This window comes from Leptopilina heterotoma, unplaced genomic scaffold, assembly GCF_015476425.1.
Source record: "Leptopilina heterotoma isolate Lh14 unplaced genomic scaffold, ASM1547642v1 Lhet_121, whole genome shotgun sequence".
Taxonomy (NCBI): domain Eukaryota; kingdom Metazoa; phylum Arthropoda; class Insecta; order Hymenoptera; family Figitidae; genus Leptopilina; species Leptopilina heterotoma.
The window spans coordinates 1,800,716-1,822,464 of record NW_025110839.1 but is presented as its reverse complement, the minus strand read 5'-3'; the positions used below and the strand labels follow the sequence as shown (position 1 = coordinate 1,822,464).

The 21,749-nt window shown below is 23.7% G+C and overlaps 2 protein-coding genes across 3 annotated transcripts in view; both read right to left on the bottom strand.

Annotated features, from left to right (window-relative positions):
- The window catches only part of LOC122510856 (protein Vhl), a 70,183-nt gene that overhangs the window by 29,522 nt on the left and 18,912 nt on the right, over window positions 1–21,749 (bottom strand). The window lies entirely within an intron of this gene.
- LOC122511366 lies at window positions 2,545–3,846 on the bottom strand. Its single transcript, XM_043626557.1, has 3 exons — window positions 3,476–3,846; window positions 3,035–3,190; window positions 2,545–2,760 (listed from the first exon to the last, which is right to left on the bottom strand). Exons 1-3 carry the CDS (start codon window positions 3,743–3,745, stop codon window positions 2,545–2,547), a joined length of 642 nt encoding a protein of 213 aa, XP_043482492.1. The 5' UTR covers window positions 3,746–3,846.

Here is a 21,749-nt window from a genome sequence, read left to right as displayed (position 1 = left end):
CAACATTTACTTAAAATGGCCAGTCCCTCAATTATTTAAAATAAAAATTGATAAAATTCATCCAACATTCAATTATTTTTATAAATAACAAAATTTCCACAAGAATTTAATTAATTTAAAATAGCATTTTAAAAAAATTTCGAAAAAATCAATTATTTAACAAAATTTTTATAAAATTATACTGAAGAATTCAATTATTTTTATAAACAATAAAATTATTCTCAGGAATTCAATTCTATTTTAAAATCGTAATAATAATCGTTGCAAGAATTCAATTATTTTCATAAATAATAAAACTCATCGAAGTATTTCAATTATTTTTAATACTATTTTACATTAATTAACAGAGAAATTCAATTCTTTTCACAAATCAAAATTTTCCAAAAAAATTTAATTATTTTCACAAATAAAATTTTCCACAAAAATTCAATTATTTAAAACAAACTTTTCATAATATTTACAATATTTCAAAAAAATTAATTCCTTAAAACAATATTTATAAAATTCTTATTGAAAAATTCAATTATTTTTTAAAATAACAAAATTTTTGAATAAAATTAAATTCTTTTTAAACATTTTTATAAAATTTTTTACAATAATTCAATTATTTTCGTAAACAATAAAATTCTTCGCAGGAATTCACTTACTTCTGAAAATTTTCATAAAATTCTTGGCAACAATTCAATTATTTTTAAAAATAATAAAATTCATCACAAGATTTCAATTATTTGTAATATAATTTTACAGGAATTACTCGAGAAATGTAATTATTCTTAAAAATTTAATTTAATTTCCCCAAAAAAATCAATTTTTAAAAAAAAATGTTTTTTTTTACATTCTTTGGAAGAATTCAATTATATCGATAATAACAAAATTATTCCCAAAAATTCAATTATTTTGTGTCATTTTAATACTATTCTTTGCGAAATTCAATTATTTTCATAAATAACAATATTCATCACAAGAATTAAATTATTTTCATAAATAATAAAACTCATCGAAGAATTTCAATTATTTTTAATACTATTTTACATTAATTAACAGAAAAATTCAATTATTTTCACAAATAAAATTTTCCACAAAAATTCAATTATTTTCACAAATAAAATTTCCCACAAAAATTCAATTATTTTTACAAATTAAATTTTCCCCAAAAATTCAATTGTTTAAAATAAACTTTTCATAATATTTAAAATATTTCGAAAAAATTAATTCCTCAAAACAATGTTTATAAAATTCTTATAAAAAATTCAATTTTTTTAAAAAATAACAAAATTTTTCAATGAAATTCAATTCTTTTTAAACATGTTTATAAAATTTTTCGCAATAATTCAACTATTTTCATAAATAATAAAATTCATAACAGAATTTCAATTATTTTTAATACTTTTACGAGAAATATAATTAGTCTCAAAAATTTAATTTCAATTCCTCGAAAAAATAATTTATTTAAAAAAATGTTTTTTTTTATTCTTTAGAAGAATTCAATTATTTACAAAAATATTAGAATTTTTCACAGGAATTCAATTATTTTTAACTATTTTGATAAAATTGTTCGAAAGAAATCAATTATTTTAAGTACAATTTTAATTGCATTTTTTTTAAATAATTCAATTATTCTTTTAGATTATTATTTTGAGGCATTTCAATAAAATTCTTTGCAAAATTCAATTATTTTCTTAAATGACAATATTCGTCACAAGAATTCAATTATTTTTTGGAAATTCAATTATTTTTAAAAATAATAATTTTTTTCTTGGAAATTCAATTATTTTTAAAAATAATAAATTTTTTCTTGGAAATTCAATTATTTTAGATAATTCTAATAAAATCGTTCGCAAGAATTCAATTATTTTCATAAATAATTAAAAGCTTTTTATGAATTCAATTATTTTCAAAAAAAATTTATAAAATACCACACAGACATTCAATTTTTGACAAATGTTTTAATAGAATTCTTTGTAAAATTTAATTATTTTTAAAAACGTTTTGCAATTCAATGATTTTCAATATCTACCATTTTCAAAAAATTTCCAAACAAAATTCAATTATTTAAAAAGATTTTTGTAAAAATCTTTATAAGAATTCAATACTTTTCATGACTAATAGAAATTTCTCAGGAATTCAATTATTTAAATTAGAATTTGCATAAAATTAGTGGATAGAAATGGATTCTTTACAAAATTTTAAAAAATTCTTTGCAAGAATTAAATTATTTTTATAAATATTTAAATTCTTTTATGAATAATAAAATTTGTTGCAGGAATTCAATTTATTAGCAGGATAAGAAAGAAGTAAATATTTTTGATGAAAATTAGGAAAAAGTCAGGAAAATAAAATATAGAATGGGAATTTTTTTCAGTTTTGTGAAGTGTCTAAAACGAGTTTTTTTAGTCATCAAGTTTAATTTTTCGATAGCTACTTTTTTTGCTACTTTTTTTAGTTTAAAAGCTACTTTTTTAAAATTAATTTTCGAGTGCGAAGTCTGCAATTATACTACATACTTAAATTACTCTCAATGTGTGGCGCAAACTTGGATGAAACTTAAACTTTTGTCACACCGATTTGAGATGGTGATTTTTCTCTCTTTGTCAAACTAGAAGTCTTCTGAATTTCCGGTGCACCCATTATCCGCATCATCCGCTTTAAAGCGAGTTTCAAAGCAGCTCTGTCCATCAGTCGCTCTTTGTCGAGTGTCTTTTCTCTCATCCTTCTTTTATCCCTTATCGAGTGATCCCGGTCCTCAGACTTTGAGTAAGACTAAACAGAGTTTCTCCTGCATTCAGTTGTCAACGATAATAAAAATTAAGATTAAAAATTTTAAATTACAAGGAGCAATTTTTTAAACTCATCTTTTTTCTCAAAATTACCCGATTTGCAAAATTTAAAATTTCTTATACAACAAACATCTAAAGTATGTATATTTATTTTTCCAAAATGTTGTTGTTTACACAAGAAATATAAAATTAAAATGAAAAAATTCTTTCTCGCAAAAGAATTTTCTCCCTGTAAAAGCAAAATAAAAATTCTTTACATTCACAAGATCCTTTAAGATCGTTTGACGTTCTTCAGATCTTTGTAAGAATTGTTTTCGTTCTTGGTGGACACAGTTTTCCTCTGCCACTTCGGATTCCTCGAAATCCTTTGTTTTTCGAGTCATACAGCAAACAATCGAGTCGAGATCAGATAACTGTCAAAAGTCATTTATATTAAAACTTGAAAATACTCATGATAACTTCTTCAGTGAAATTATTCTCCAGCAACAAAATTTTCATCTTTAAAACAAGATAAAATGTTCTTAGAATAAGTTCAAAAAAAGTAATATAAACCCACGGGAAAAATGTGAATAAAAAACGAATCATTTTTCGTTAGTTAAAATATTTTTTGATGTAATCCTTCTAACGAACCCTTGCGCTTGGTAAAATCTTTGTCAACAGGTACTTTTTCATTTCAAAATAATAAAAAAGTTTTATACTTTATTCTGAATGTAGAGTTCATTCGATAGAAATTCTTCGAGCATATTATCAAAATCAGTCCAGAAATTGAGAATTCTATTGAGATGTTGTACTTGATGGCTGAATTCACGAATCAATGTACAGCACACTGTTGAATTTGTCTCATCTGACCTAGAAAAAAGTTCCTCCTCACTCTTCGTCAAGGTCACATTGCACTTTATGCCAATCAGTTTGTGCTCCAGTTTCTTCAGTGCTCTGACTTGAGTCTGTAATGTAAGCTTAATTAACATGTGGCAATTAGACTAAAGATAAAAATCTCTCCCGTCACAAAAGAGAACATTACAACAAACGAGGTTTTCTTGTTAAATAATTATCATTATTATTCAACACTCACAATCATCTTCCGTTTCAAATTTGTCATTGTCTCAATTAAATGACGAGTACATTTCTCGTACAATGCCATTTCTTTCCTTGATGATTGATATCCAACTGACTCATAAATATCTATGTTTGAAAAGTGTATTTTTGAAAAATTTTCACATCAAAGAAATAGAAAATATGCACTGAGAAAAAAATGCTATCGAATCAATAACATTTGTCGATATCAATTCAATATCGTTCGAATATAAATACTGTTGGTTTAATAACATGTGATATTGTTATTGCACTATAGATTTAAATAAATCGTGTATTATATTATTACACAAGTTATAGTGTTAATAGAAAATGATATAATATGAAGAAATGCATTTCGTAGGTATAATTAAATCATTTCAATAGCGTGTACTAATGATTTTATTTCTATTTATATTTCATTTTCAATCATGCTATCAATTTTAAAGAGCATTCAATTTATAGCATTAATTTCAATTATAAAAACTGTTGCTTTTCTACAAAAAATGTTTCAAGAAATAAACATATCTTTGCTCTTTAATACCTATTTCAAGCTACACTTTGTTGTGGTTCAACGCACAACATACATAATTTGAGATAGAAGCTCACAACTTGACCTAAACTCACAATTTATCGCAATATGAACTTAACACACTGCATACAATCATAATACATTTAAATGATGTTGATTTCAATTCCCTTATGTACAAAAGTGATGAAATTAATACCGCTTGTGAGAGAAAAAATTAATTTTTCAAGTAGGTATATTCAGTGGCGAAAAATGTTTAATAACCTAATTACATTATTTTATAAATCTTCTTTAGACTGTAATTTTATCATTGTTGAATAAAGTATTTCTTGAAGTTTACAGCATGATATTTTTATATGAAATGCAAATACTATTAAATAGTAGAAAATATACTTTCTTATTGAAAAATTAATTTCAACATGACAATACCTAACATCTTTAATTTAAATAAGTATGACTACAATTGGTACTGTTAATTTTATAGCATCTGCTATAAAAAAGTCAGGGATTTTTAGTAAAAGTACTGGAAAAAATTGAATTTTTAAAATTCATAAGATAACAATGAATTTTGATGTTCGTTTTTGTTTGTCTCATAATCTATGAAATAACAACGAATTCTAATACAAAACATTAAATTTTTTTTATTTCTGACAATAATTTAGTTTTAAATTACTTAATTTTTCACTAATTTTTCAAGAACTATCATAAAATTATGACATAAATTATTTAATGAATAAGTTTACTTAAATATATAAAATTCTTCGCAGAAATTCAATATTATGTTCAAAAATTCAAAAAAATTCTCGTCAAAATTTCAATTATCTTTGAAAATAATAAAATTTTTCTCCGAAATTTAATTATTTTCAAAAATTTTAATAAAATTCTTGGGAAAATTTTAATTATTTTCAAAAATTTTCCTTAATTCAATGATTTTCAATATATCTACTATTTTAATAAAATTTTCTAAAAGAATTCAATTATTTAAAAGAAATCTTAATAAAATTCTACGCAAACATTTAATTATTTTCATAAATAATTAAAAATTCACAGTGATTCAATTATATTTACAACTTTTTATAAATTTCTTCGCAATAATTCAATTATTTTCATAAATACAATTTTTTACATGAATTCAATTATTTTCATAAATAATAAAATTCATCGCAGAATTTCAATTATTTTTAATACAATTATTATTCAATAAATTGTTTTTTTTTTTGTATTTAAATAATAGAATTCTAGTAGAATTTTCTCATAAACATTGATTTAAAAATAGATTTCAGTTAAAATTTTAGATTATAATTGAATTTTAAAAGCATTAGAGCGTAAATTTTTAGAAATAATTGAATTTTGACAAGATTTCAGATTAAAATCTTTGAAAATTTGAAGTTTTGATATTTATAACTAACAATTCTGTGGAATTAATTTTTTTTGAGAAACTTTAATTGCGGTTTTTTTAAAAATTATTTAAAGTTTTTATTTTCTAATATATATTTAATTGAAGAATTTACGAATAATTGAAATTTTGTAAAATTGAATTGTAAACAAATGAATTTGAAAATTCTGAAATTCAAAAATTAAAAAAAAATTCTCGTCATGATTTCAATTATCTTTATAAACAGCAAAATTCTTCGCTGAAATTCAGTTATTTAAAAAAATTTTAATAAAATTCTACGCAAACAAATTTATTTTCATAAATAAAAAAAATTTCCCAGAATATCAATTATTTACAAATTATTTATAAATTTTTTCGCAATAATTCAATTATTTTTATAAATAATAAAACTGTTCTCATGAATTTTATTATTTTCATAAATAATAAAACTCATCGCAGTAAACTCGAATCTTGTTATAACGAATCTCGTTACAACGAACATTAAAACTCTCGATACAACGACAAAAAAAACACGAACGAATTTAAGAATTTAATTTAACCAAAATTTTGTTTAACTCAAAGAAAACGACTAAGTTAATCAAACCTTAACTTTATTTAACCTAAAGAATCTAGTGATCTGATTATTATTAAAAATTCTTACTTTTTCTTTAAACTGATTCCATAATGCAGAAACTTTTAATAATTAAATAAACATACTTTACGAAATTTTTTACACGTATTTGACGTTTTGTTCTGTTAATCACAGATAAATTCATCCCAGGTGAGAACTGACGGTGGATTCAGGCTTTACGGAACCTTCGTTGAGGCTTGGTCAACATTGATCAAGCCTTGGTGGGACGGCGGAACGAAGGTTGTTTCTAGCTATATAATGTAACACTTATTTAAGACTGACGCTCCAGTCCTTGTTGAAGATTCGCGTTCAATGTTCAATCAATGCTGCGGAACCCTAATGCAGGACTGAAACAAGGCTGCTTCCACTGTTCTCAAATTTACGCGTCTCTCGCGCCCATTCAATATAATACGAATATATGAATTGTATATAATATTAATAATAATATTAATAATAATAATAATAATTACTATTATTATAATAGTAATGAATATTATTGTTATTATTTTTATTCATATTATATGCGTTTGTTAATTTAATGGCATTAAGTTACTATTATAATAATTATATTATTTTCATATAAATAATATATTACTAACAGTAAATGTCATTTAAAATAGTAATATTAAAAAAATAATTTTAGTAAAAGAAAACAATTTTTCTGTTAATCGGTACATTTTTTTCTCGATTTTTCAGCAGACTTTTTAATATTATTTACAAACATATTCACATTTTTTATTCACAACACAACACACAAGTTTATTATTATATATAAACGCTTAAAACAAAGAATGAAAAATATTCGCTCGCATGTGGGATCGAAACTCACGTACCCCGCCCCTAACGCATACTGGAAGTTCTCAACGCACGCATTTAAACCGCTCGGCCACAGAAGGCTGGAAGGCACCTCGCCTAATCTACTATTTCAATGCCAGCGCCGTATATTCTGTATATACGGCGCGTCACTCAATATTTGTTCAGCATGGGACACCAATGTTCGTCCCATGCTCGATTCAAGACTCGGTCAATCTTGATACAGTATTCACTTTCTTTATTACCGTATGCACTGAACAATATTAAATATAAATATTTATAAATTATTTAATATTAAAATATTTTTTATGATAATTTTATAAGTTAAATTATATATATTATTTTTTTTCTTGTACAATGTCAAATTATTATTTTCAAAGATATTTATCTTTGAAAAATTATGACTGTTTATCTGAAAAATTATTAGTGAAAAAAATGTTCATTAGGTAGTGATAAATATTTATGCTTAGTAGTTTTTACACTAGGATTAACTGTTTAGTAAATATTATCAAAAAAATATTTTTTAGCAAACACGCGCAGCTAAACACAAATAACCTTGAAACTCCAGCATTACCAACTCAACTCTTGAGTTGGCAATGCTAAAGTCTCAAGGTTATTTGCATTTAGTCGCACGCGTTTGACAAAAAATAGTTTTTTGATAATATTTACTAAACAGTTGATCCTAGTGTACAACTACTAGGCATAAATATTTATTACACACTAATGAACATTTTTTTACTGAAAATTTTTTAGACAAACGAAACTCTTGGACTTTGAAAACAATAATTTGACACTGAGCAAGAAAAAAAATAATATATAATTTAACTTTATTTATATGAATCTTATATAATTAATAATATCTAATAATAAATAATATAATAATAATAATTATTATTATTCTTATAATAATAATAATACCTAATAATAATAATAATAATAATTATTATTATTGTATTATATTATTATTATATTAATAATAATAATAATTATTATTATTATTATTAATAAATTAATAATTAATATAAATATTATACACTAAATAAATATTAATATTTATTTACCACTTGATATCTTAATAATAATAATAATTTTTAAATAGTATACAAAATTATCATAAAAAATATTTTAATATTAATTAATTTATAAATATTTATATTTAATATTTTTAAGTGCACACGTCAATAAATAAACTGTCAAGATTGATTCAGGCTTGAATTAAGATCAGATGTTCGAGCTTCACTCACGAAGATTGACCGAGTCTTGAATCGAGCATGGAACGAACTTTGGTGTCCAATGCTGAATCAACATTGAGTGACAGTGGTATAAAGACTGCTTCAACACTGGGTTACCCAGGCTGGGCGTTCAAGGCTCAATAAATCTTCAATCCATCGTCAGCATTGGTCTTTCGCGCCTGGGATGTGTTTAAATAGAACGTGAAGTAGGATTTCTCCTTCCGTCGTAATATCGAGATTTTGAAGTGTTTTGAAGTCCCGAGATCGTCGTTATAACGAGAATCAAGTGTAGTTTAATTATTTTTTATACAATTTTAATCGAATTCCTCGAAAAATGTAATTATTCTTAAAAATTTGATTAAAATTCGTCGAAAGAATTAAATTATTTAAAAAATTGTTGATAAAATTCTTTATGAAAATGAAATTTTAACAAACATTCAATTATTCAATAAATTATTTATTTTTAAATTGAAATAATTGAATTTTCGTAGAATTTTCTAATAAAAATTGATTTAAAAATAAATTTCCGAATAATCGATTTATTATTTATGAAAATAATTAAATTCTTGCAACGAATTTTATTACATTTTTTTTAAATAATTGAATTCTTTTGAGAAATTTTACTACTTGTAAAAATAATTGAATTCTTGCGAAGGATTTTATTAGGATTTTTGTAAATAATTAAGTTTTTTTTGAAAAATTTTATGATGTTTTAAATTATTATAAAACATGAAGAAATTCATCACTCCGAGTCTTCGACTCGAAGTAATCCATTTCTTCATGTTTTACAATAAAATTTTGATGAGTAATAACTCATCAAAATTTTATTGTAAAACATGAAGAAATGGATTAAAAATTAAATGGATTTTATTATTTTAATTAATAAATTTCAAAAGGTTTAATTTGAAATTCATTCCTATGGAAAAATAATAATCATTAAATATTTATTTAAAAATGAAGTTATTGATGTTTTCGAATAATTTTCCAATTAAAGAAATTTGTAAATAAATTTAAAATAAGAAATAACTATTTGAGTATCTAATAATTTTGAGAGTGAATCAGAATATTCTTTAGGGTCAGGGAAGAAGTTAAAATTTTGTCTGGAAGTCAGGGAAAAGTCAGGGAAAAACAAAATTAAATATTTGTGACAACCTTGTATATATTAATTTAACAAAATGTTATTTAAAACAATGGCAATACTTATTTGAAACTAATTAATATTTTTTGAATAAAATTGTATCAACCCTACATCTCAACCATTTTACATATTTCATTAGACAACATTATGCTTCTACTTTCTAAATTTGAATTAGTAAAAATGTTTACAAATTTGAATTATTAGTGACTGACTTTTTGCTTTTGAATTAGTGGATTTTACTAATAAATTAGTAGAAATTACTATTTATTAGTAAAATCGAGTAAAATTTACTAATTTAAAAGCAAAAAGTCAATTCAAATTAGTAAACATTTTTACTAATTCAAATTTAGAGAGTATACACGGAAAGAAAAGGTCTGGAAGAGATATCCATAAAAATATTGTTGAGCAGAATATTGTTGTGTTATCCAATTCAATGGAAGAGACAACTTTCAGAATGGAAGCACATTCCATATTCAATGGATGAAGGAGCCATATTATATTGTTGAATCAAATATGGATGTGACATCCATAGGCATGGTTGGGCTTACAATTCATGCTATGGATTTTCACATATGGCTGCCTCATCCATATAAACTTTGGTTGGGAGATCCATAGTTAGTTCAAAATTTCGATACATGTTGCGCGCAATTCATTATCATGGCATCCATTTAAAAATGGTCGTCTCAATTTGTCCGTCGCGTCGGTTTCCTGTCACGTCTATATAATCACGTTGTGAGTTTATTGTGTATAAATAGTGTTATAATTGTTCATTATTTATTATCGTTATTGTCTATTAGTTTTTATGTAAATTCATTTTCATGAAATATGTGTAGAGTATATAAGGAATATTATATGCTCAAATATTGTAGTTGCGTGTATAGTGTAGTGGATAGCGTTAGTGTTTAGTATGCGTTAGGTCTAGGGTTCGTGTCTCCCCCATGGGTTAATAATATTTATTTCGTAAATATGCGGTTATTCAATAAGTGGTGTGTATTAATTAACAAAAATGTATATAAAATATCTCAAGTGACATTGAATTTAATTAATTGAGTGATTCCAATTTTTTGTTTTCCATTTCCATTACTATGGATCACCCAACCATAGATCTTTTGCTGCTCCAACAATATACAGCCAGCCATAGAATATGGATGGAGCAACCTTAACTATGGATATCCCGTATTTTTCAATATAATATGGCTGTGATATCCATGTATCTGGATGTGTCAACTATTCCTTTTTCTCCGTGTAGTAGTTCTGAATTTTGATATATTTTAATATATTTCTTAATTCAATATAGAAATAATTATTGCTTCAATAAAATTAAATGCAATAGCATTGGCGCTATTGGGTCAATAGTTTTTTTTCTCAGTGTGGGAAAAAAAATACTTTTTTAATCAATCTAGTATTATCGATATTTTATTTAAAAATCAACAAATCAAGCACGAGAAGAAAAGTACATGTGAAGTTTTCATAGACTGAAAATTGAATTGGAAGTAAAGTAGATTTAAAGGGATCGTGATGTATTGTGCAATGTTGGGTAGAAGGAATCGCAAAGCGTTAACATGGTTAGATCAACAATAAAAGTTGAAAAAGAGAGGGTCTACGTTGCTTTTAGGTTATTTATTGATGCTTTTATCAAAACTTCTATCCAACCTGCATCGCACATTGCTGCTGCTGCTTTCTGAGCCATTACTTCTTCATTCACAAGAGAATCCTTTTTTTTTTCTTATCAGTTTCTTCTTCCTGTCGAGTATCAATAACTTCCTTCCCTTTCGATCTTACACTTTTTAAAGGCAATACTATGGTTTTTTTATTCTCCTTTTTTTTAACGTCTTGTTTATAAGTATTCTCCTACGGATAAAATCCTTAATCGATAGCAATGCTTTTAAGACCATTTGAGTCACGTCGTAAAACTTTAACGGCATTAGAACCAAAGGCGCACCTTGAAACTTTTCTTTTTGAAAAATCTTTTTAATTTTTTATTTATTTCTAAACTTTTTTTTTCACATTTTCAAGAAGATGCTGCACTGGCGGTAATCAGAGTTGAATCTGAAAACGTGATATTAATACAGACTTGACAGCGTAAAATAAGTTCAAAAAAGTAAAATAAGTTCCCCTTCATATTATAGAGGGGGAATTTTTATTCGAAATAAGGGTAAAAATGGAGAAAATATAAACATGAATTTTTTAGTTAAATTTAGACTTTTATTCAATAAAACTCCTTTAAAATTTAAATAAATTAAAGTTTATCTAGTTTAGAACTTTTATTAAACATTTAAAAAGTTTTATCACAATTGCAGACTTAAATTGTGTGATACTTTTATGTTGTCCTATACATTTAAAAAATTTTAATTAGAAAACAAAAGTAAGTAACTTTTTATTTATTGATTTTTTGTTTCTTCGGTTCCATAACTGACTCCAAAAACTTGGATTTTCTTTTTACAATGTTTTTCTAATTACTTTTAAAGCCAGTCCAAAAATTTTGCTGTACAAAATTCCCGCACAAAATCCCGAATGTCAAAATTACCGAAAATTATTTTCCCGAATGCTATTTTCTCAATTTTTTTTCATTATTTCTAAATTAAATTACATTCAAAAATAAAATAACTTTTTAAAAATAAATATTTAAAAACCTATTTATTTTTCCCTAGGAATTAAAATATTTTAAATGATTTCAATGTAAAGCATTTTTGAAATTTAACTATTTTTAAAAATTAGATACAATTTTAATTCTTCCCAAATTCAATCATTTTTTTATTGAAATTTTTTAATAAAATTCATCGAAACTTTAATAGTTTTATTACAAAATAAAAATTTTAATATTATTACAGTTTTACGACAGTTAAAATTTCCCAAGATTTTAATAAATTTAAAAAACATTTGAAATAAAATTATTTCTAAAAATTCACAATATAACGCTTCTTAATATTTAATTATTATCTAAAATTTTAACTAAAATTCAATTCTAAATCAATTGTTATTAGAAAAGTTTTCAAATGTTTTTTCAAGTATTCAAATGCAAAAATAAATAATTTATTAAACAATTGCATATTTCTTAAAACTAAAGAAAGAAAAGAGTTCTTTCTTAAAGAACTTTATCAAAATTTTTTTTAAATAATTTAAAATAATTTAATTCTTTCGTAGAATTTTAATAAAATTTTTAAGAATATTTGATTTTTTCGAAGAATTCATTTAGAAATTAGAACTGTATAAAAAAAATGGAAATAAAATAAAAGTAATACTGAATATAATCGAATTCATGTGAAAATATTATTATTTATGACGAATTTCATTAAAAATTTTCTTTTAATAATTTTATTGAATTTTTTTGGGAAATTTTATTGAAATAGTAGATTTTGGAAATAATTGAATTTCGAAAAATTTTTGAAATTAATTAAATTTTTAGGACAAATTTCATTAAAAATTTTTGAAAATAGTTGAATTGTTACGAAGAATTTCATTGAGATTTTCGTAAATAATTAAATTCTTTTAAGAAATTTAAATAAAAATACATATACTGAAAATAATTATTAAATTATTAAATTTTAATAAACAAATTATATCAAAAAATTTTTAAATAATTGAATTCTTTTTAAAAATTTTAATAACATTTTTAAGAATAATTGAATTTTTAGAGGAAAATAATTGAATTTTTCCAACGACTTTTATTAGAATTTTTAAAAATAATTGAATTTTTGAGAAGAATTTTATTATATCTGTAAAAATAATTGAATTCTTTCAAAAAACATTATTAATTTTTTTTAAGTAATTGAATTCTTGCGAAGAATTTTATTAGAATTTTTATCAAATAAATTTAGAAATTAGAATTTTTAAAAATAATTGAATTCTTGTGATGAATATTGTTATTTATGAAAATAATTGAATTTTGCAAAGAATTTTATTAATTTTATTTTAAATAATTGAATTTTTACGAAGAATTTTATTAAAATTTTTTTTTAAATAATTGATTTTTTTTTTTAAAACTTTATTACATTTTTTTAAAATCATTAAATTCTTTTGAAAAATGTTAATAAAATTTTGAAGAATAATTGAATTTTTTTGGAAAATGTTATAAAAATTGTGGTTTAAATAATTGAATTCTTGAAAAGAATTTTATTATATTTATAAAAATAGTTGAATCATTGCGAAGAAGTTTATTAAATTTTTTTAAAATAATTGAATTCTAGCTAAGAATTTTATAACATTTTTTTTAAATAATTGAATTTCATTGGAAATTTTTTTTAAAAAATTAGATATTATAAAAAGAATTGAATTTCGAATAATTTAAAAAAAATTACATTATTGAAAGAATATCATTAACATTTTTAAGATGTGCAATTTTTGTGCATGTGGGATAGAAAAAATTTTGTGTAATATGAAAAATATTTTTTTTAAATCATCGTTCACCTCAGAACATGTAGAAATATTCTTCCAAAGTCTTAAAGTTTTTTGAAAAGGTCAAAAATACATTAGGCGAAATAAAATGGTTTGAACCATTTTTTTATCTTCAAGATCGGAAAACTTGTTCAATTTCAAAACCTAGAAATTTAAAATTTCCTCTCATTGTTGCTTTGCCATGGCGGAGAAAGTTTTGAACTCTCAAATTGATAAGACTGGATTGAATTCAATTATGTAGGGATTAAAGTTAAAAATTTGGACTCTATTTTTTTTTTTTTTTTTGAAATCTTAATAGGAAATAGATTTTCGAAGAAAAAGAATCTTATTAAAGAACTCCTGTTTCGGACCTTAAAGTTGTACCCTCGGGAAAATCGAGTGTTTTAATCTCGTTACGCTACTGACAAAAGGATCGAGAAAGGAAACCTTACGGTTGGCTCTGCACATCGACTTTCTCCTTTATTTTCCTTTGTCGCTCGTTCTTATTAACTTCATCGACAGAGAAGAGAAACAAAAGGAAAAGGGAGAATTCAACTTCGGAGTTTCAAACAGAAGGGTGATTTTAGTAACTCAGTCTCGTACTTATGTTCCTTATATTATTAAGAGCAGCATTATAACCAATAATCATGTGTATATTCTTCTATAAATTGGAGAGATGAAGGGAGTTTTCTTTTGTATTTTAATAAAAGTTGTCTGATTGATCGCCTTCTCGAACATTATAGGCTAAAGTTAAATTAGTTACACTCGCTATAACATAATGAAAGTTCTAACTTACGACATTAAACGTCAGTCACAAGCTAATTTAGAGGCAAGTGACAGGTACAATTACTTACACACCTATAAACTTGTAGTACTGAGAGTTCTCGGGAAAATCCCAGTCTTGGGTTTAGTTTCCTGTGTGTATTGCGTTCTCTCATTGCGTTTATGGTCTGTATACACATCGCTTGAGTTACAACAATCTACGATCTAGTTGTGCACAGTACAATACACAACTTTGTCGCAGATTAACTTAAAGTATTCATGTCTATTCGAGCGTTGCAGATGGAAACTTTCGGAATTCCCTTCAAGGATGACGAGGACTTGCCGCCGAACTTTTTAAATTTGAATTAAATACCATATTTGGTTGATTCAATATCTAATGTTTCAATTAGAAATTTCATTGAATGTTATATTAACTTTTGATTATGTTCGTTTTTTGGTTTCCTTATACCGCATAAAGTACCTTATGGACAAAAACGAATCAGCAACAGCTTCGGTATAACTCTCAAAAGCCAGAAATCCAAGAGATGGAAAGCGTTAAAGCCGAATCTACCAATCCTTTCTGCAGATAAAGTCGATGCGAGTAACGGTTTGGAATTTACAGGACTTAACTTTAACGCGGCTTTTCGTACTTAGTAGGAAATCGTTAGATCTTTGGATTTTCCGCACGGTTAGTGCGCGGACCGCTTGATTATTATCCGCAGTTGAATCACAATTTACGAAAATCAAACCATTTATAGACAAATCTTTTTTGTCGAAAGACGTCTCTTCATTAAGAGACTAAGCGATTTAAGAATCATTTAAAACACTTTTACCCCTTTTTCCCTTATTTTTAAATCCTTTCCTCCAATTTGTCCTGTATATGGTAGGGGAGACTGGGGCTAAATGTTGAACTGTGAAAACAGTTAAAATTCATTATCTTTCGAACGGAAATAGTTAGAGCATTGCAATTTTAATTATAGAAGGGTGTTATCACTCTAAATAAATATCCGAAGTTATGTGACATTCTGCTAATTTTTGTGGTGTCCATATTTAAATTTTTTTTCACCCTACTTTTGAAAATTCTTACGAAAAAGAAAATTTCAACTTTTAAGTATATTTTTTGAATTTATTCTCATCACGATTTATTTAGGTCCATATTTGGGTCCCCTGAAGATGTACCTAAAGGTTTTTGCTAATTATTTGTAGTCAGATTTTGTATATTTGTTGTTAAAGCCAAAAACGCGCCCTGGGGTTAAATGTTAAATAATAGGTGGGGCTAAATGTTAAATGTATTTTTCCAGATTTTTTACATTTTTTTTCTCGGGTTTTTAGGTTTAAAAATTATTTATTTGACATTAGGCAAGTATGCGGTCAAAAAACAAGACCGCTCACGTGAAATAAAACCAAAAATTTTTTTTCTTATTTTGAAATTTTAATTTATTAACTTTATAACTGTTTTATAGCTATAGTCAAATAAACACAGAATGTTTTATTAACTAAAATAAAAATAATTTTATTGACTAAATTACCTTAACTTAAAGCATACCTACAGAATAAAGCATACACCTATCAGAAAGTAGTTTTAGTAGGCTATAGAAATAGAATTTAACATTTAGCCCCAGCATTAGGCAAAATGTTAAAAAAACAAAATTTTCAAAAAAAGACAAAACATGTATTTTACGCGAAGATATTTCTATTTGTCAATTACAAATTTTAATTGAAAAGGAAATTGAAAATTTTTGAATTTTTAGAAAATAAAGGAAAAAATTTTACGCCAAAAAAAATTATCTCTGTTACATTTATTTGCGAATTTCTAAAATTGTAAAATTATTCGAAAACATCGATAACTTCTTTTTTAAATAAATATTAAATTATTATTTTTTCATAGGAATTAAGATTTTCAAAAATTTCAAATTCAAACCTCTTTGAAATTCAAAAACTTATATAATAATTAAAGATGACCGACTGATAAAATCATTATTTTATATTATAAGAATATTGTTGATGTTACTTTTTCGAACTTATTTTCATCATTTCAATTCAATTCATATTTTCCAGAATTTTGAACTAAAATTCTTCTCTAAATCAACTATTTTTAATACTTTTTAAAAAAGTTCTTTGAGAATTTTCAAATCCATTTGTTTACAAAATTCAATTTTCTCCAAATTTCGATTATTCGGGAATTCTTCAATTAAATATATATTAGAAAATAAAAACTTTAAATAATTTCAAAAAAATTACCACTAAACTTTTTCAAAAAAAAAAAAAAATTAATTCTTCAGAATTTGTTAAAAGTATGAAAAATTCAAGTTTCAAAAATTATAATTTGAAATCTTTTCGAAATTTAATTATTTCTAAAAATTCACGCTATAATGCTTTTAATATTAAATTATTATCTTAAATTTTAACTAAAATTCATTTTTAAATGATTTTTATCAAAAAATTCTACGAGAATTCAATTATTTAAATACAACAATAAATAATTTATTGAATAATTGAATGTTTCTTCAAATTTAATTCTCATAAAGGATTTTATTAACAAATATTTAAATAATTGAATTCTTTCGTAGAATTTTAATAAAATTTTTAAGAATAATTGCATTTTTCAAGAAATTAATTCAAAATTATATTAAAAATAATTGAAATTCTGCAACTAGTTTTATTATTTATAAAAATTAAATGATTGAATTCTTGCAAAAAATGTTAATATTTATCAAAATAATTGAATGTTTGTGTAGAATTATATTTTAAAGTTTTCTTTAAATAATTAAATCGCTGAAAAGAATTTTAATATTTAAGAAAATAATTGAATTCTTGACGAGAAATTTTAGAAAATTTGTTTAAATAATTGAATTTATACTGAACTATAATAAAATAGTAGATATTAAAAATCATTAAAAAGAGGAAATTTTTTCAAAATAATTGAATTTTTGACTAGAATTTCATTAAAATATTTGAAAATAATTGAAATTTTGACAAGAATTTTATTAAAATATTTGAAAATAACTGAATTTCAGAGAAGAATTTTATTATATTTAAAAATAATTTAAATTTTAACGAGAATTTAAAAAAAATTGAACATAATTGAATTTCTGCAAAGAATTTTATTATTTTTGAAAATAATTGAATTTCTGCAATCATTTGTAACTTCTCCAAAATTCAATTTTTTAAATATTTTCAACTAAAATTCTTCTATAAATCCATTATTTTTAATAATTAATTAAATATATATTAAAAAATTCAACTGATTTCAGGAGAATTTGAATTATTAAAATTTTAAAAAATCTAAGTTCATTAAAATTTCTAATATATTTAATTCATTGAAATTTGAAAGTTTATAAAATTTTAAATGGAAACTGTTTGAAGTTTATTTATTTATGAAAATTGTAAACGCAACTACTTTAAAATTAAATTAATTTTGAAATATTTAAGTAAAATTATTCATTAAATAATTTCTAAGTAGGTAATAATTTTATGATAGTTCTTCAATAATTAAATTATTTGTAAAGAAATTATTGTCAGAAATATAAAAATTTGAAGGTTTTATATTAAAATTCGTGGTAATTTCATAGTTTATGACGCAAACAAAAAGAATATCAAAATTTAGAATTTTCTTATATTCTAAAAATTAAATTTTTTCCAATATACTTTTAATGAAAATCCCTGACTTTTCCTTGTATTCCCTGTCTCAGAATATATGATTATTATAGTTATAATAGTAATAAAACTATATTCCAATTCATATTTTATTTTTATGAAAAAAATTTGAATTAAAAAATTTTAAATTCTATTATTTTTCAAATTGATAATTTTATTTAAAGAAGTAAGTAAGTTAGCCGCGCGAAATGTTGCTAGTAAACGTTTTTAAACAGACAACCATATGGTAAAATGTCTTAAAAAATTTTGGCAATAACACTTTTTTAATGCAGGAAAACTACAAGATGTTGTAATTTTACTATTTTAAATATTAATATTTTTAATATAGTCATTCACCGTATGAAAATACAATCATACAAAGTCGTACAAGTAAATAAATTTTACTCCCTGTCGTCTGCTTTTTCTGCATTAGGAATAAAAAATATCGTAAGTAACACGGAAACAAATTGAACTGTCTTTGTTCCCTTGCTGCTTAATACACTATTTTTTAAAAATCATCCTGCATTTTGTCATCTCAAGACATGTAAAAATATTCGTCAAAGTATTCAAATTTTTTGAAAAGCTCACAACTACATTTAGCAAAATAAAATGGCTAGACCCAAAACTAAAATTATTAAAAACAAATGAAATGTCAAGTGAATTAACAACCTCTTCACAATATTGTTTCAAAATTAGTGAATAAATGCTACATAGCAGAGAATTAAAACTACCATGTTATGTGCACACTCGAATATATGTTAGGAATGTATGTAAATATATTTATCTGCTCTTGAAATGAACGTAAAACACATTGCATTATTCTCCCAACATGAAGATTATTTTTCAAGCATCTTCAACCGTGAAGCTAGTCTCGTAAACAATGAGCAATCTAGAAAAGTAATCGAGTTTTTGCCAACAGAGAAAGTTTGCATATATTTGCGCCAATTTGAAAATATTACCTCACCATAATTTTACTTCTTTTTACTATCATCATAATAATATATAGGTCGTTACTGGTTTATTCTTTTTCATCTAATTTAACATTATATTCTGGTAATTTCAAAAATTCGTTTCTCTTAATGTTTGTCCCGTTCTTCGTCCTTAATTTCTTCATCCAAGATGAAAAGCACGAATATTCCTCAAATGATATATTTTACCGTATTGTATTTGGCCGAATTCTTACTTTTAACAAATGTCAATTAATCGAACAGTATTTATAGCCAAATGCCATTTTCACGAACTAAAGTATTTTAACGAATTGTCATTTTTACGAATCGCAGGGCTCGAAACAGTGAAAGTATTTAAAAATACGGACTTTACGGACCAAAAATGAAAAAATTACGGACCATTTACGGACCAATTTGACAAAAATATAATCAGTTCGAGTTAAATAAGTGAACATTTTACTTGAAACTATAAATTAAATTTTTCACATCTATAAAACATGATTTCTTCATGTTTTATAATAATTAAAGATGACCGAGAGATGAAATCATTTACATTTCAATTATTATTTACAAGAAATTTTAACTAAAATTCTTCTTTAAATATCGATTACTTTTAAAAATTTTAGAAAAGGTCTTTGACAATTTTCAAATCCATTTCTTTACAATATTCAATTATTCGCAAATTCTTCAATTAAATACATATTAGAAAATAAAAATTAATAATACAAAAAAATCAAAAATTAAATTTTTTCAAAAAACTTAATTTCAAAATTCAATTATTTTGAAAAATTCACGCTATATTTTTTTTAATAATCAATTCTTATCTCAAATTTTAACTGAAATTAACTTTTAAATCAATTTTTATTGGAAAATTCTATTAGAATTCAATTATTTAAATACAAAAAAACCATTTATTGAATAATTACATGTTTCTTAAAATTCAATTCCCATAAAGAATCGTTATCAACAATTTTTCAAATAATTGAATTCTATCAACGAATTTTAATGTTAATAAAACATTGAATTTAACGATCATTCCGAGTTATTCCGAGATCGTTAAATTCAATGTTCTATTAAGAATTTTAATAAAATTTTTAAAAATAATTACATTTTTTTACATTAGAAATTCGATTAAAATTATATTAAAAATAATTGAAATTCTACAATGAGTTTTGTTAGGAATTGGGAGGAGGGAAAAATGGTGTTAAAAGTGCTGTGGATCAAAGGGTACTCTAATAAAAAGAAAGCATCACTACATTGAACAATCTTCACTTTATAGTTTATAATATAATGCAACGTCTTAATACATCGAATGTCGGACCCAAACTAAAACTAAACACACATTCATCATTCTTATCTATAATTCGTCACAAACATGAGTCATGCATACCTTTTCCAAAATGATTATATTTTACAAATTATATTTTCGTACAAAATAAAACAGATTTCTAACAAGTTTTATTATTTGTGAAAAATATTGAATCTCTAAGAAGAATTTTATTACTTGTCGGACTAACATTCCAATATTTTTTTTGACAACTCCGAACGAGCTGTGGAAGGGATTCGTGGTTTTATGACTTTGGGTTTTTACGCGACGAAAGGACCAGCCAAGAACCATGTGGAAAACACATGGTGATCCTTCCAAAGAGAGATCCTGGGACCAACGGTCTCTCTCGAGGAAAACGCGTCCCCTCTGGGGGAAATTGACACCAGAAAGCGTCGAACCTTTGACGAGGCAAAACCGTTTAACTCTCGCGAAAGAATCCTTTATGATAATTGTCATCGATTCATATAGATAGTTTATCTTTGCTGTAAAAAGAAATCTTCGGACATTCCTTAATAAACTATTCAGTGTTTTAATCTTTTGTAATTCTTTTACCTTTTACATTGTGGGAAATAAATCTTCTCCACATACTTTTGAATAATATTTAATTTTTGCGAAAAATATTATTACTCTTGAAAATAATTGAATTTTTGCAATAATTTGTAACTTTTACAAAATTTAATTTTTTTCGTGTTTTTAACTAAACATCTTCTATAAATCAATTATTTTTATTAACTTCTAAAAAAGTTCTTTAAGAATTTTCAAATTCATTTGTTTACAATTTAATTTTACAAAAATCCAATTTTACGTAAATTCTTCAATTAAATATATATTAGAAAATAAAAACTTTAAATAATTTTTAAAAAAATCCGCAATTAAAGCTTCTTAAAAAAAATTAATTCCACAGAATTGTTGGTTAAAAATATAAAAAATTCAAATTTTCAAAGATTTCAATCTGAAACCTTTTCAAAATTCAATTATTTCTAAAAATTTACGCTCTAATGCTTTTAAAATTCAATTATAATCTAAAATTTTAACTGAAATGTATTTTTAAATCAATGTTTATGAGAAAATTCTACTAGAATTCAATTATTTAAATACAAAAATAACAATTTATTGAATAATTGAATTCCAAAAAGA

Bases quoted from the DNA above. Each gene is read 5' to 3' on its own strand.
- LOC122511366 (XM_043626557.1), bottom strand. From the start codon at position 3,745: ATGTTAATTAAGCTTACATTACAGACTCAAGTCAGAGCACTGAAGAAA. The intron at 3,191-3,475 runs GTATAAAACTTT...GACTTTTGACAG, and splicing joins AACTCTACATTCAGAATAAA to TTATCTGATCTCGACTCGAT. The intron at 2,761-3,034 runs GTAAAGAATTTT...AACTCTGTTTAG, and splicing joins TCTTAAAGGATCTTGTGAAT to TCTTACTCAAAGTCTGAGGA.